The sequence below is a fragment of the Candida parapsilosis genome, contig 005569 (assembly GCF_000182765.1).
Source record: "Candida parapsilosis strain CDC317 annotated contig 005569".
NCBI lineage: Eukaryota > Fungi > Ascomycota > Pichiomycetes > Serinales > Debaryomycetaceae > Lodderomyces > Lodderomyces parapsilosis.
Genome location: NW_023503278.1, coordinates 1,763,939 through 1,780,943, shown reverse-complemented (window position 1 = coordinate 1,780,943; position 17,005 = coordinate 1,763,939). Strand labels below are relative to the sequence as shown.

The 17,005-nt window shown below is 38.6% G+C and overlaps 4 protein-coding genes across 4 annotated transcripts; all 4 read left to right on the top strand. All coding sequences in view use genetic code 12, as the record gives it.

Moving 5' to 3' along the window:
• Positions 1 to 120: 120 nt before the first annotated feature.
• LYS2 (L-aminoadipate-semialdehyde dehydrogenase) lies at positions 121 to 4,323 on the top strand (the record flags this gene model as incomplete). The annotated part of the gene is made up of 1 exon (XM_036807114.1): positions 121 to 4,323. One exon carries the CDS (start codon positions 121 to 123, stop codon positions 4,321 to 4,323), a length of 4,203 nt encoding a protein of 1,400 aa, XP_036663982.1.
• A 389-nt stretch (positions 4,324 to 4,712) lies between these two features.
• Positions 4,713 to 6,824, top strand: CPAR2_108390 (uncharacterized protein; the record flags this gene model as incomplete). Its single annotated transcript, XM_036807112.1, has 1 exon — positions 4,713 to 6,824. One exon carries the CDS (start codon positions 4,713 to 4,715, stop codon positions 6,822 to 6,824), a length of 2,112 nt encoding a protein of 703 aa, XP_036663981.1.
• An 856-nt stretch (positions 6,825 to 7,680) lies between these two features.
• Positions 7,681 to 9,897, top strand: PDE2 (3',5'-cyclic-nucleotide phosphodiesterase; the record flags this gene model as incomplete). Its single annotated transcript, XM_036807111.1, has 1 exon — positions 7,681 to 9,897. The coding sequence occupies one exon, from the start codon at positions 7,681 to 7,683 to the stop codon at positions 9,895 to 9,897; it is 2,217 nt and encodes a 738-aa protein (XP_036663980.1).
• A 4,794-nt stretch (positions 9,898 to 14,691) lies between these two features.
• On the top strand, positions 14,692 to 16,323 carry CPAR2_108370 (sugar porter family MFS transporter; the record flags this gene model as incomplete). Its single annotated transcript, XM_036807110.1, has 1 exon — positions 14,692 to 16,323. The coding sequence occupies one exon, from the start codon at positions 14,692 to 14,694 to the stop codon at positions 16,321 to 16,323; it is 1,632 nt and encodes a 543-aa protein (XP_036663979.1).
• Positions 16,324 to 17,005: the final 682 nt, after the last annotated feature.

Below are 17,005 nucleotides of genomic sequence, written 5' to 3'. Positions count from 1 at the left end.
TATAAATTATATGCAGTTCCATTTCTGGCAATTTTTCACTTTTTTTCCCTGTAAGCGCTTCAAAGAACTAGAAGGGTACTTACTACACCAACTTTACTCATTAAACAAGCCCTACTAAACATGTCCGACTTTTGGGTTAAATACCTTGACAACCCAACATTGTCAGTTCTCCCCCATGACTATTTGAAACCAGCAAACAACAAATCAGTTGAAAGCAGTTTGAGCTTCTCCATTGCTGATAAAGTCTCTGATTTCACCACCGGATTAGCAGTATTCGCTGCATTGGTTTACAGATTGACTGGTGATGAGGACATAGTCATTTCGACCGATGAGTCATCTGGATCTCGTGAATTCATCATCAGGTTGAACTTGACACCAGAATTGAAGTTTAGTGAGTTGGCAGACAAGGTACGAAAAGAGTTTGAAAACAATGTCAAGCAGATTGATTACCAAACATTGACTGAGGTTTCGGAAAATATTAGAATTGCCAAAAAGTTGGAAGACAACCCTGGCCTTTTCAAAGTATCGTACCAACACTCAAATCCTAATGAGCAGTTGAATACCACTGTACAAGGGTCGGTTAGAGACTTAGCCATATACACCAATGGAACAGATTATACCATTTTTTATAATGCCTTGTTGTATTCCCATGATAGAATCAACATATTCCGTGAACAGTTTTCCCATTTTGTGGCTGAAGTTTTGAGATACCCCAGCGTTGTCATTACTAAAGTGAATTTAGTAACGCCATCTCAAAAAGCCAATTTGCCAGATCCTACCATCGACTTGGACTGGTCAGGATATCGTGGTGCGATCCAAGATATCTTTCAATCGAATGCTGAGAAGCACCCTGAAAAGACTTGTGTAGTGGAAACAGCTTCCTTTATGGATCCAAACTCAAAAACCAGACACTTTACTTATAAACAAATCAATCAAGCATCAAACATAGTGGGTAATTATTTGAAAGAAACTGGAATCAAAAAGGGAGATATCGTTATGATTTATGCTTATCGTGGTGTTGATTTGATGGTTGCAGTAATGGGAGTTTTGAAAGCAGGAGCAACATTTTCAGTTATAGACCCAGCATACCCACCAGCAAGACAAAATATCTACCTTTCTGTTGCGAAGCCCAAAGGGTTGATCGGATTGGAAAAAGCAGGGACTTTGGACAAGTTGGTTACCGACTACATCGACAATGAGTTGGACGTTATTACTTCCATCCCGCAATTGAAAATCAATGATGACGGGTCTTTGGTTGGGGGCAAGTTGAATGGAAAGGATGTTCTTGAAGAGTATACCAAGTTTAAGGATCAACCAACTGGAATTATTGTTGGTCCTGATTCAAATCCAACCTTGTCCTTCACTTCGGGTTCAGAAGGTATTCCAAAAGGTGTCCTTGGTCGTCATTATTCATTAGCCTACTACTTTCCTTGGATGGCAAAAAGATTCGGATTGTCTGAAAATGACAAGTTTACAATGTTATCCGGTATTGCGCATGATCCAATTCAAAGAGATATGTTTACCCCTTTGTTTTTAGGGGCACAGTTGTTAGTGCCTACTGCTGATGACATTGGTACCCCAGGTAAATTGGCGGAATGGATGGCAGAGTATGGTGCAACAGTGACACACTTGACTCCAGCCATGGGACAATTATTGAGCGCAGAGGCAACAACAGCAATCCCATCGTTACATCATGCATTCTTTGTGGGTGATATCTTGACCAAAAGAGACTGTTTGAGGTTGCAAACATTGGCAGAGAATGTCTACATTGTTAACATGTATGGTACCACTGAAACGCAACGATCTGTTTCTTACTTTGAAATTGAGAGTAGAAAAGCCAATCCCAACTACTTGAAAAATTTGAAGGATGTTATGCCTGCTGGAACTGGTATGCAAAATGTCCAGCTTTTGGTGGTGAACAGAAACGACAGGTCACAAACATGTGGTGTTGGTGAAGTTGGAGAGATTTATGTACGTGCTGCAGGATTGGCAGAAGGGTATCGTGGGTTGCCCGATTTGAATGCAGCAAAATTCATCACTAACTGGTATGTTGATCCAAATACATGGATTGAAAAAGATCAAGCCAATAGTGCCAATGAGCCATGGAGAAGTGCCGGGTGGCTTGGCCCAAGAGATAGAATGTACAGATCTGGTGATTTGGGAAGATACTTGCCCGATGGGAACGTTGAGTGTTGTGGTAGAGCTGATGATCAGGTCAAGATTAGAGGGTTTAGAATTGAATTGGGTGAAATTGATACCCATTTGTCACAGCATCCTTTGGTGAGAGAGAATGTCACGCTAGTGAGAAGAGATAAAAATGAAGAGCCCACACTTATTTCCTATATTGTACCAAGGGACTCACCCGAATTGTCTAGTTACAAATCTGAGTTTGACGAGGATGCCGAAGAGGCAAAAGATCCAATTGTTAAAGGATTGGTTGCTTATAGAGAGTTGATTAGGGATATCAAAGCATACTTGAAAAAGAAGCTAGCATCGTATGCTATTCCAACAATCATTGTACCCCTTGTCAAACTACCATTGAATCCAAATGGTAAAGTAGATAAACCCAAGTTGCCATTCCCAGATACCGCTCAACTTGTTGCCGTGTCCAGATTGAGTCAATCTGCCAAGGACATAGAAACTACTGCGCAAGAGGAATTGTCTGATTTGGAACAACAAATTAAGAATCTTTGGTTTGAAGTTTTGCCTAACCGTCCATCGAGTATCAGCAAATCCGATTCATTTTTTGATTTAGGAGGTCATTCAATCTTGGGAACGAGAATGATTTTTGAATTGAGAAAGAAGTTAAATGTGGAGATTCCACTTGGTGTGATTTTCAAAAACCCAACAGTTGAGCAATTTGCTAAAGAAGTTGAAAAAGTACTCAAGGGGAACAAGGATTTTGAACTTGCCGGAGCAAACAAAATTGAAGAAGACGCAGACAAGGATGACAGCGAGAAAGAAGTTGCTATTGATTACGCTCAAGATGCCAAAAATTTGTCATCTGTTGCCTTGCATGCAAACTATGACTCGTTGCAAGAGTTGCCTGGAAAATCAATAAATGTTTTTCTTACCGGTGCCACTGGATTCTTGGGTTCATTTATAATTCGCGATTTATTAGAAGCAAGAAGGGGAACACTTGATATTAAAGTCTATGCTCACGTCAGAGCATCATCAAAGGAGGCAGGATTGGAGAGAATCCGTCAAACTGGAGTCACTTACGGTATCTGGCAAGACTCTTGGAAGGACCAAATTGAAGTTGTTCTTGGAGATCTCTCTAAGGAACATTTTGGCTTGCCTGATGTTGAGTGGAAACAATTGACCAACACCATCGATGTCATCATCCATAATGGTGCATTTGTTCATTGGGTCTACCCATATTCTCAATTACGTGATGCAAATGTTATAGGTACAATCAATGTCCTCAACATGGCTGGTGACGGCAAGCCCAAAAATTTTGCATTTGTGTCTTCGACATCAACGCTTGATACTGATTATTTTGTAAACTTATCCGATGAGTTGTTGAAACAAGGTAAAGATGGTATTCCAGAATCCGATGATTTGGAAGGTTCAGCTAAGGGGTTAGGCAATGGGTACGGCCAATCCAAATGGGCTGCCGAGTACATTGTCCGTCGTGCTGGGGAACGTGGATTACGTGGTTGCATCATACGACCAGGTTATGTCACTGGATTCACTGAAACCGGTGCATCCAATACCGATGACTTTTTATTGCGAATGTTGAAAGGAGCTACTGAGTTGGGTTATTATCCTGATATTACCAATAACGTGAACATGGTCCCTGTGGATCATGTTGCTAGAGTAGTTACATCAACTGCATTGAGCCCACCTAGTGATGTTGCATTAACCGTTGCTCAAGTAACTGGCCACCCAAGAATACAATTTAATGAATTTTTGGGATGTTTGAAATCGTATGGATATGACATCAGCCCATTAGATTACCCCGTTTGGACTAGCAAATTGGAGACGTTTGTTGTAGATGAGCTGAAGGAAAGTGCATTGTTTCCATTGTTGCATTTCGTTTTAGATAATTTACCACAAGACACTAAAGCACCAGAATTGGATGATACTAATGCCAGAGCCTCATTGAAGAAAGATGAAGCTTACACTGGTGTAGATCTGAGTGCTGGGAAAGGTGTGACTCTTGATCAGATGGGTGTTTATATTAGTTATTTGATCAAGATTGGATTCTTGCCAAACCCACAAGGCAAAGGTGAGAAAGCGTTGGTTGATGTTGAGATTAGTGATGAAACATTGAAGTTGATTGCCCAAGGTGCTGGTGGAAGAGGATCAGCTGCAAAGTAAGAAGAAGAGGAGGAGTAAGTAGAGGAGTATGTGTCTAAGTGCTATGTTTTGTATACTAAATATGAATATATCCGTTATATGCGTGTTTCTGGGTGATTGTTGCACAAAGTGCCAACAAGTACGAGTAAAGAAATATTTTTAGTAACAAGACAGAGACATACACATTGATATTTCGATTGACAGGTATTTGATACAATTAGATCTTTACATATACACAAACAGCAACCACTTAAAAGAGATTATTTCAGTGGCTATAGTGAAAGGGGAGGACGCCAGCCATTAACACCAATTCGAATTATCACACTGTAACAAATGTGTCCAAGCAGAGCAGACTGAAAATAGTACATCAGAACGTGGGCAACACACACACACACACACACACACACACAATGTCTAGTAACAAAGAAGACATCAATACATCATCTCAAACAGAACCAGAGTCGAATCTACGACTACTGCAATCAAATGGTACCACACCTTCTCAACTGCAAAACTGTACGAATAATGACCAACACAAGGACAATGAATCCACCAAAACTAATAATGGTTCGACAAATGTTGTGACCCCAACACAACCGGAGCAGCAAAGTAAAGACCGACGAATATCAACAAAGTTTAAAGATCTAAACTCCAGTAACGGGACTGCTCCGGTTATTGACACCTCAAGCATCAAGTCCTATTACCCCATTATCAACAATTCTTGGCAACAAACTCAGTCGTCGTCGTCGCCCCTGCAAAAATATGCAACACAACGACTTAATCAAGAGCTGCAGAAATCGCCAACAGGGTTTCCCATGAGTAATAAGAATCGATCGGATAGCAGTATAAAAACACCACGATACAGTCACCACAAACGTAAATCAACATCGTCGTCAGCATCATCAATAACAACACCGCCAACACTTTCTAAGTCGAGTGATAATCTACGTATGTTGCTTGATAGAGATAGGATTACACCGCCAGTACTTTCTCGTGATGATGGTGGCGGTAGTACCGGGTACTTTAATTTGGACAGGAATAAATGGAAGGGACATTCAACAACAAGTGGGAAATCCGATCGACTGAAGCAGTCTGTTGTTGGTGATACTCCTGGGTTATTGAATAGTCCCTGGTTTAGAGACTTGAAAAGCAATAATAATGGCAATTCCAATGGTAATGGTAGTGGGTACAGTGCCAATGTTAGTACGCAGAGTTTGCATGCACATAAGATGGAACATTCACGAAAGGAGCAAAAGAATCGATTAGTTGATCAGTTTTTGAGCTCGTCTAAAAAAGTGCCACCTTCACCTGGAAGTGAAATGAATGGGAGTAGGTATTTTAATGAGGATTTATTACCTTCGTCATTGCTGAATAGTCATGTCAATTTGAGTGCGTTGACTCCATTGAAACCAGTGAAAGGAGCTACACGTGGTGGCGGTAGTGGTGGTGGTGGTAGTAGCGATTGGAAAAAACTGCCTGATGATTTAAACCAAGACAAGGAAACAATGGAGCAGGTTAGTAAGGAGGCACAAAGACAACAATTGCTTGATCGTGAAGTAAATCTAGATGAAAAACAAATGAGGTTGGAGAAACAAGAGGAGAAGTTGAAAGATCGAGAGAAACAAATCGTAGATGAGCTGCCAAAGATAAAGCCACAGCAGCAACTACAGCCACAGCAGCCGCAGCCGCAGGAGCAGCAGGAGCAGCAGCCACAGCCGCTACAGCAGCAGAAGCAATCGGACTTGGTATTGAACAACAATAACACTAACAATAACAGTATAAATGGTAATGGTGTTGCTTTCCCTGCACATGCAAGTGAAGATTTGGTAAATAATGTATTGCATAATGGTGGATTCAGATTCGAGTATGACACCAGGCACGTTATTGAAGATGATAAGCTTGTTAATTATTTGATCAATATTGATAATGTTTTGGAAGAATTGGAGAAACGCAAACATCATAATCAAAAACACAATGGACATCATCGACACAACAAGCACAAAGTTGTAGGCGATGATAACAATGATGACGATCAGTACGAGGAATTAATCAAGATTCTATCCACCATTTCTGAGAAAGTGATTATTAAAACCAAAGCCATGATTTATGCCAAAACCAATCCAGCTAAAGCAACCATTATACAACTTGATCTTGTATCTCAATATTTGGATATGTTGTATAAAACCATGCACAATTTACGACAAGAGTTGATTAACAAATTGTCACAAACACGCGATAACAATAACACAATAATTGGTGAGAATTTATCAAAGTTGAATGAGATTGATGCAAATTTAAACAATCTTGAAGCAACAACTAATCGTTACAAGGATAAGATTATGCAACAAAAGCAATTGATGAAGAATGAAGTAAATGACAAATTGAACTTGTTGGAGGAAATTAATAGACTGATTCATGTACATAATAAGAATAAGCGAAATAAGAGGATTGTTAGAATGAATGTGGTTTTTGCTGGATTGGTTGTGTTGGTGGGGATATATTTGGGAGTAGTGAGACGGTAATACGGGAGAGAAGGAGAGAGAGAGAGAGAGAGTGTAGAGTTAGGGATATGCATTGGTTAACTAGTTATTTATAGATTATGAAAAAGAACGTGTGCTTATACTTTTGATGAACACTAGACAGTTAGCTAGGCTGTTTAAGTAGTAGGGTTGCAATTTTTAACCTCTACGTTTGTATAAAGTATTTAAACGTTGTTGTGGTTAACGGGTAGACCAACTGGTAGCACATCACACACACACACACAAAGACACACAAAGACACACAAAGAGCAAAAAACAAAAAAGAAATTTTTATTCTTCAATCGGAAACTTAATTTTGTTTTCCTTTAAAAAAATTTCTTTTTTGCTCTTTGTTTTTTGTTTTGGGAAGAGAAAGTAAGAGCGAGTAAAACAGAGAGAGAGAGAGATCTTTCATCAATCAATCCACCTATAGAGAATAAGAACTAGAACAAGAGCAAGATACAACAAAAGGAAGAGAGTCTCGTGACCTAAAGACCAAAACTCACTGAATAAGAAAGGAAAAGAAATAGAAAAAAAAAAAAGAGTACTTATCCCATCCCATTTCATTAATCATACAAATATATATATATATATATATATATTATATCAAGTTGGAGAATACCTTCCCCGTTCTACTACTACCTGGGACCACGAATCTACCAAAAGTACTCTACTACAACACACACACACACACACACACACACACACACACACACACACACATACCCAGTTTGCTGCTACTCAACTGTCAAATATTGAGCTCTTTTTGAGAATATCTATACTACATTTTTCTTGACTTGACCTTTGCCTCGGTACTAAACAGTCCCTAGTCGTAAGTCAACACTACCAACACCACACAATGCTTGAAATACTATCGTTGTATAAGGATATTCCCAATTTCAAAGTGAAATCAAAACACAGAACACATGAACAACAGCACAATGAGTTTTTTGCCAGTTTCAAGTCGTTGATTGAGTACTTGTTCAAGAAAGGTAGTCAAGAAGCAGATATAAACCATCCTATATTGGTCATACTTCCTTCTTCGAAGGAGGACAAGCACCATCACCATCATCACAAGCACCATCATCATCATCATCATCATCACCAACAGTATCATCTGCAGTCGCAGTCGCAGTCGCAGTCGCAGTCGCAGTCGCAGTCGCAGTCGCAGTCGCAGTCGCAGTCGCAGTCGCAGTCGCAACTGCAGCTGTATCAAAGTCGTCATCACCAACATACCACTCATACACTGTTGGAACTGCTTCTGTTTAAAGATAGAGTGACTTTACTCGACTACTTCTTTAGTCACTTAAACATTGTCATTATACCGCATGACCATGATGATTACCCTTTGTTACAACATCAGCTCAATTCCATTATCGATAAATTGTACCATAGAATATCTCGTATTGGAATTTGGTCAGGCACAACAATGGTCCAAAATGCATTCGATACAAAACACAGAATACCGACAATGGCTGAACTATTGTACAAAAACATTACTAGATCTCACCATGCAACTCAACATTTAATCAAATTGAAACAATTGGTGTTGCAGGAAATTGACTTTTTCAATTTGTTGTCAAACACTGACAATGAGGAACATTTATCATATCTTTGTTCAACAGTGGGAAATTGGGCTTTCCCAGCTCATGAATTGTCGAGCGACGATTTAGTTTATTGTGCTTATTTAATGATTAATTATGCATTACATCAAGTTTTGCAACAACAACATGAACAAGATGGCAATTTTGTCAAGGGTTTGCATTTCCCCAATCGAAATGAATTGTTGGCGATTATTTTCATTGTTAGAGATACTTATAGATCAGGCAATCCTTTCCATAATTTCCGTCATGCTGTTGATGTGTTGCAAGCTTGCTTTCATTTTCTTGTCAGGTTGGGTTGTTTACCTCAGTTTAAACAATTTATTATTGATCCTTACCAAGTGGAGAACTTGGCATTATCAAAGAGTGCCAATGATGTTGAGTTGATTGCTACTAACCGAGTTTTCAGTCTGGTTGATTTAACCCAGATATTATTGGAGGCGGTGGGTGGTGGTGGAAGCAGGAGCTCGACATCGTCTTTCAATCGATCCGATTCACCCACTGGCTCAGAAGTTTCAGCTGCATCTACTGTCAAGGACATATCTAAACCAAGTTTGAATTTGATACAAACTTTGGGGTTATTGGTTGCGGCATTGGGCCATGATGTTGGCCATCCGGGAACTACAAATGCATTTATGATCAAAAACAGGACACCTACATCATTAGTTTACAATGATCGTTCAGTATTGGAATCATATCATGCATCGATTTTCATTAATAAAGTACTCAATGTATGCTGGCCCAGTTTATTACAAATTAAAATCGAAAAAGATTCATTGTTGAATTTGCATGACTTGATAGTGTCGTCCATCTTGGCTACCGATATGGGAGAGCATTTCGAATACATGTCGAAATTGAAGAATTTCAGTGCTAGTACCAAACAAGGTTTTAATGATGATGGCGCTGGTTCACAACATGAACCAATGAGCAATGACAATAAGATCAAGTTGATATCTGCTTTACTCATCAAATGTGCCGACATATCCAACGTCACTAGACCATTACGTGTTTCATCACAATGGGCAGTAGTGTTGCAACGTGAGTTTGACGAAGTTAATCAACTTGATCAATTGTTGAACAAACAGCAACAAGCGGGATTCTCATCCCACAATGATGACGATGGCAACGATGATGGTGATGATGCCGATGTCGAAGCGGATATCGATACCGATACAACCACAAGATCATCAATCTCCACATCATCAATTGCATCCTTTACAGATGACGCTCAAGGAGCAGAATGGTTTCTTGAACTAGAAAATGAAATTGAGTATGAACATTTACCATTTGAATTGAATGAAATCTTGCAAAACAAACCAAACATCCCACTGGGACAATTGTTCTTTATTGGTACATTTGCTGAAAATTTGTTTAATAATATTAGTCAAGTTTATCCTAGTTTGAACTATACTTGTCAAATTATTAGTGATAATAAGAAGTATTGGTTGGAAAGGAAGGGCGAGCTGCAAATGTGATTGCAAATAAGACGGGGTGGACTTGTGAGTTTGAGGGTAGGTGTGTTTTTTGTTTTTTTTTTTTACTTATTACGAGTTTGGAGTCTTTTGGGAACAGTTTTGATTTGTATGTTTTGGAGAATTTTATAGAATGTGAAGAATAGTTTGAGATTTTAAAAGGAAGATTGTCTGGCGTATTTACAGAGTTAAGGGGGACATCGTTCTCAGAGTAAGTTTGAAAATAACTCTACATTTCTTATGTTAACTCGTTATAGAACCTTTTCGTAACAAATCTTTTACTAATCATAAACTGAAAAGTGTCCTCGACCTCGGATGTAACTAATCCATCAAGTTTTCTCGAATTTCGATTCAAATGAAAACCACTGGACACTGATTCACCTTTCATTTCTCTCATCACAAACGAAAAAGCAAAGTTTGAGGAGAACGGTTTATTGATATGACGAAAGAAAATACCAAAGTACATATGTTGAAACAATCAATGCATAATTTTGGATGCTTTTTTGCATCTTCAACACTTGTCCAGGATATTTCCCATTGTTAGGGTGGGAAATACTCAAACTTGTAAAAAAATTTGTCGGTAATCAATACAGTGAGTACACCATGAGCATTTGTGAGGTGGGATACAAAAGACCCTGACGCCAAACCCAAATTCCATGAGATTATGCACTTCACAAACACTTTGTCGTGTTGACAGACTTCAAGGGAACTTCCTCTCCTGTCTTCGTTACAAAAAGAAGCAAAAAAAAAACAGAATCACCATTGCTTTTGCCCCTTTTCATAACCACTGTGATTGGAACTCACGGCAATTACGATAAAGGGCCAGTTTTAGGAAGACTTCTTGTGTTAATCAAAGAATGATATAGATTTTGTTTGAAGCAATTAAGTATACAACAAAATTAGTTCACACTCAGTAAGTCATGTATTTACAACAAGCGTTCTTCAAATCGGTAAACCATCCTTTATTTTTAAGACCATGGGGACTTTGAGAGGCTCCAAAGTATGGGTGGGAAGAATAGGTTCTTACGAAGAGAGAAAATGCTGAAAAAAATTACTGTTATTAAAGTTTTCAGCCACCGAAAAATTCAACAATTTGTTTTGACCAAGTTATACGACTTTGAAAAGTTCCCACTGTTTCTTTGGTTGATTTGAGTAATAGTCGCAGACAGCAGGGGATATACCAAGAAGATTCATGAATTTGTCACACAGGTGATACATAGTATAGGTATTGTATCAGTTTTTCAAACGAATATTGATTTGTAATGCAAGATGTATTAAAGTTTTACTTGGAATCTCGCACCTTACGCGTCTTGTGACTACATCTCAGATCCTTACTTTTGACAAACTTCAAAAGCAATCCATTTCGAGTGATTTCGTGATACCAGAAAAAAAGTGGGGAAGAAAAAGGAGACGAAATTCGCAAACTGAAGCTATATCGTCTGAATACTTGGGTGAAACGTATTGGAAGTAAGTGATGAAACAAACGTATAAACAAATTTGCATCCCTCAAATTGAGTACTGCACTTTTATGAGAGTGTTTGCAAAGGCAAATTAACTCAGTGTACATATACTTTACGTGGGGATATTGTTTGTGGAGAGGGAGCTAGTGCGAGTGTGTGGGGAGTGTGAGAGAACACGCCATTCTCGTAACCAATTTGTAACCATCCTATATAGTGTCACTCAAGCATTATGAGTAATGACTTAGTAAGAAAAGTATCGTGAGGGAAACTCAAAAAAAAAAGAAAAGTATCACTCTTCAAAGCTTTCCCCCCCAGTTTTAGTAAATACTTTTTGTGTTGACTCAAAAGATCGTTCCGAATGCCAAGTGAAAAGAGATTTCTCCGGTCAACAACTTTTAATTAATAAAGATACTTTTGATTCAACTATAAACGAACTCATGTTAAACGTATGAGTTCAACTCTCCGGAAATGTAATGATGTAATGACTCGTAATTGCCTCCTGTCGTCATTTGTTAGATCTCATCATGTTTCACTGGTGGTAAAAGGCGTGCGTGCTGTACAAATGAAAGCCTCGTTTTTTCCCCACCAGCTGAAGATCGTTTAAAACTCACACAAAGTACTTTTGGTATTCTGAAAAAAGTGCCGTACGGAAAAATTATGCAGACACAATTTTTTCTTGTGTTCGAGATTGTTCCGAAAATGAAAAGTAAAGAAAAAACAATAATTAATAGACTCTTTGAATATACGGTCGATTGCGGGGACTAGGAGACATAAGGGCAATTACGAAAACAAACAACGTCTTAATAAGATCTTTCGGTTAGAGCCAAATGCTTTGTATTCGGGTGAAGATGATCAGATATGTGATTTGTGGTACAGTTCTTGGAGAACAAAACGAAAACTGAGCTGGAGTTGAGCTCTGCCCGGACTAACTATGCCAGTCTATAGTTGAGGTTTTTTCTTGACACTTTTCTACTACAGTTACGGATCAACTGTAGATATAGCATCGGAGCACACACTCTCACTCTCTCGACGTATGTGTTACATGAATTCGTCTCTCACTGCATCGCGTGGCTTTAAATGCCGCGTGTATTTTCACCTTTGTTACTGCGTAACTACAAAGCTCAAAGGGGGAGGGATGTACAGAGGGATGGAAGAATTACTCTAAAAGTGTGCAAGAGGAAAATCCCTGCTTGCCACAATTGTGATCCATATCTTTGAAAGTTTTCACAAACATACATACGCAGCAAGGAGGGCACATGATCATCCCCATGGGGAGAAATAAGGAGAGGAGAATTACTAAGATGTGCTCAAGCGATGATACGCAGCCGATCTGTAAAATAAGGCAGGGTTAATACAGAGAGAGAGCTCATAACCGGAGCTTGTCTCTCTGTTGGGGTAAAAAATGGCAACCAGCAAGTGCTGTGTACCATGGCGAATCACATTGATGGTCTGTTACGGGATATCTCCCTCCCAACATTTAATCCGAAGTAAGTGCACTACCCACTAAGCATTTGGTGAGCAATCGGCATATACGTAAAATTGATTCCGTTTTGTACGATTCACAAACTTTAATTGGTTGTTAATCAATTAGTGTCTGAAATTGGGGTAACGAAAAAGGGTTAAACAAAAAGAAGAAAAACTATTTTTGAATTTTTCCTTATGCGGTTTGTAACCGCAATACACAATACGAAAACAAAAAAAGTACTGACGTGAATTGTTTTACTATGCTTGATAAAAGAATCAAAAAAATTCCCACATGAATCATTAAAAAGTCGTGAATGTCAAAATCTGCCACTGAGAGACGTTGCCAAGTCACTACATACTAAACGACACTAGACTACAGTACCAAGAAAGAACAAAGGAGATGTGTTGTTTCTTACGTTTGATGTGTGTGTACCAAGTGGTAAAATCTGTCCCCCCTCCCCGCTTTACTGTTTTTGTTGCTAAATTAAAAACTGAAGTAAAATCTACTCCAGACACAAACGTTTTTCGTGTTGTTTACATAACACAAATTGAAAATACAACTTTTAAAAATGATGTCTGCATATTGATTATATTACACAAATGAGGGATTTTTATTTTTTTCTCTGAATACATTTACGCCTACGTTAAACCGTACATAAATTAAGTTTTACAGTCGGGATTAAAACACTCCAATCTACCATTAGCTTCGTGGTCGGAAGTGCTTGATGTCCAACAAGTCTTGAGTGAATTCGTCAAAAATTGAGACTAGGTGCCATCAGAACCAACTCCGGTGCGTGTGTTAGTTGCTATTGTAAAACACATAAACTTTGTAACTTCAAAATGTAACACATCTACAATGAAGTGGAACTTTAGACGAAGTATATCGGGAACACACACATAAATTGAAACAAAGGAAAATCCTTTCGCTTTGTTGGGCGGCGCTGGAAGTATCGGTCATATTTTGTGTGCGTGTGTATAGTGTACGGAGAATCCAAAATTTAGTTAATGCGATATAACACCGTTACAAAAAAAAAAAAACACTACATTCCCCGTATTAAAACATTGCTACGTGAGATTTTTTCCTGGTAAATCAATGAGGGGCTTTCGCCCCAGTACTTTGTTTCACCCTTGACAAGCACTTTAGATTTGAGAACCAGGTTCTATGCAAGATGTATGTTAATGCCAAGTGCCAACGACGTCATCATCATCGTTAAGGGTCTCGTTCCGATCCTTTTCAATATGAATAATAGATCACCTGTTTTCTGTCATAGGGAGGAAAAACTAAATTTTGAGAATTTTCTTGGCTCTACTACTCGGAAAGATTATCATCTAACTGAAGACGGAAAAATTTTCACCACCACCGAGTTTCTATATATGCACCGAGTGCTATAATACCTTCAACCCCACCAATTGGGGAAAAAAACAAAAAAAAAAACAATAAGCAACAAAAAGAAAAAAGTGTCTGCATGATGCGTATTCATCTATTAAGCTTCTTTTATTACGTGACGACAAATTTCATAGTCGACTTGTGCATGATGCTGGTTAGTTACGCGTGGAGATTTGTGTCATTTCACTACGACGTAGTGCACAATTTTTATTGTCTGATTATTTCTTTATTGTTTTCATTTAATCCGGTGGGGATAAACTACACGTATACACAAAACGCACAATAATAAACTTTCTTTTCACCAAATGTAGTGTGGTTGTTGTTGGTATTGTTGTTCTTACAATTCAATGTTGATGATGCTAAAACTGAGTATATACACATGGGAGCCATAAAGTCTATAAATAGGCGACCACTTCTCTCTAGAATTCAAATTCAAAGTTTTACATTTTCATCAAACACATCTACTAACTCATCACTTTATTTGTAATGTCTGCTAAGATAGAAAGGATATTTTCAGGCCCTGCTTTGAGAATCAACGAAGCTTTAGATCACTTGCCAAAGATCTACAATGTCTACTTCATTGCCAGTATTTCAACCATTGCTGGTATGATGTTTGGTTTCGATATTTCATCAATGTCAGCCTTTATTGGTACACCATCATATATGCACTACTTTAATTCACCAAGCTCCACAATTCAAGGGTTCATCACAGCTTCAATGGCCTTGGGTTCATTCTTTGGATCGATCTTCTCCACATTTGTTTCTGAGCCATTTGGTAGAAGATTATCCCTTTTGACTTGTGCCTTCTTTTGGGTTGTTGGTGCTGCTATTCAATCTTCGTCTCAAAACAGAGCACAATTAATCATTGGTCGTATCATTTCTGGATTGGGTGTTGGTTTTGGTTCTTCGGTTGCACCAATTTATGGTGCTGAATTGGCACCAAGAAAGATTAGAGGTTTGATTGGAGGATTTTTCCAATTTGCTGTTACCTTGGGTATCTTGATTATGTTTTACATCTCATATGGGTTGGGTAAGATCAATGGGGTTGCCAGTTTTAGAATTGCTTGGGGTATTCAAATTATCCCTGGTTTGTTGTTGCTTATGGGATGTTTCATTATCCCTGAATCACCACGTTGGCTTGCTAAACAAGGTAAATGGGAACAAGCAGAATTTATTGTTTCCAAGATTCAAGCCCATGGTAATAGAGAAGATCCAGAAGTTTTGATTGAAATTTCTGAAATCAAGGACCAATTGTTGATTGAAGAGGCGGCTAAATCCGTTGGATATGCTACTTTGTTCAGAAAGAAGTACATTATGAGAACATTTACTGCTGTATTTGCCCAAATCTGGCAACAATTGACTGGTATGAATGTCATGATGTACTACATTGTCTATATTTTCGAAATGGCTGGTAAATCAGGAAATGCCAACTTGGTTGCATCATCTATTCAATACGTGTTGAACACCGTTTGTACTGTTCCTGCATTATACTTTTTAGATAAAGTTGGTAGAAGACCATTGTTGATTGGTGGTGCATTGATGATGGCTGCTTGGCAGTTTGGTTTAGCTGGTATTTTGGGTAGCTATTCGGAACCATGGGCCGACTCACCAAGTGAGAGTGTCACCATCAAGATTCCAAAATCAAAGTTATCTGCTTCTAATGGTGCCATTGCTTGTTCGTACTTGTTTGTTTGTTCATTTGCTTCTACTTGGGGTGTTGGTATCTGGGTGTATTGTTCCGAAATTTGGGGTGATAACAGAATCTCACAAAGAGGTAATGCTGTTTCCACTGCTGCCAATTGGATTTTGAATTTCGCAATTGCGATGTACACACCATCAGGTTTTAAGAATATCAATTGGAGAACATATATCATCTATGGTGTCTTTTGTATTGCTATGGCTATCCATGTGTTTTTCGGATTCCCAGAGACTAGAGGCAAGAGATTGGAAGAAATTGGACAAATGTGGGAAGAGAAAGTACCAGCTTGGAGGTCAGCTTCATGGCAACCAACTGTACCATTGGTCTCAGATGCTGAATTGGCTAGGAAATTGAGTGTTGAACATAATGAAGAGAAGTTGATGGAGGAAGAATCAAACACTGATGAAGAACAAAAATAGATTGTTGATATTCTTATTGGTTTTCCCTTGTTTTTGATTTTCGTTACGTGATTTTGACTTCAGTTCTTGTTTAACTTACTTTTGTATAGTGGTTATTTTATTAATGATAAATTTGTTTTGGTTAACTTTTTCGAGTTGTAGGCTATCGTTTCAGGGTGAAGTCCATACGTGCATGCAAATTAATGCGGACCACACGTTATGTGTCGACCACAAACGAAATCGCTTTCACCACTAACAAAGGCAAGTCTCGATCTAGTTGGCAGCTCCTATTCCATATAGAGTCACCCCTCGTTTCTTGTACAAGCGGCAACCCCCCGGTTAATGTAGTTGTGCTGTATACACCGTTACTATCGCTTAACTTCATCTGTGGTTCCTTTGATGCACATTTACGTCATTACAGGAAAAAATCTATTTTTCTTGGCACGCGCGATTCCGATGCTACGGAAAAACTATACGGGGCTGTCAATGGCGCGGCAATTTGTAAACAACCTATTGTGCAATAAGAACTGAAAGAATTGTCAGTTCGGAGCCAGTTAGCCGGATGACAATTTGTTTGGAATCTGACACTATTTTTTGCTTTTCTCGTATTCAAAACAATAGAAACTTACAAGGAAATTGTACAACAATCCAACCATTTTTGAGTCGATTACACGAAACAGTTATTTTCAAGTCTTTAACACTG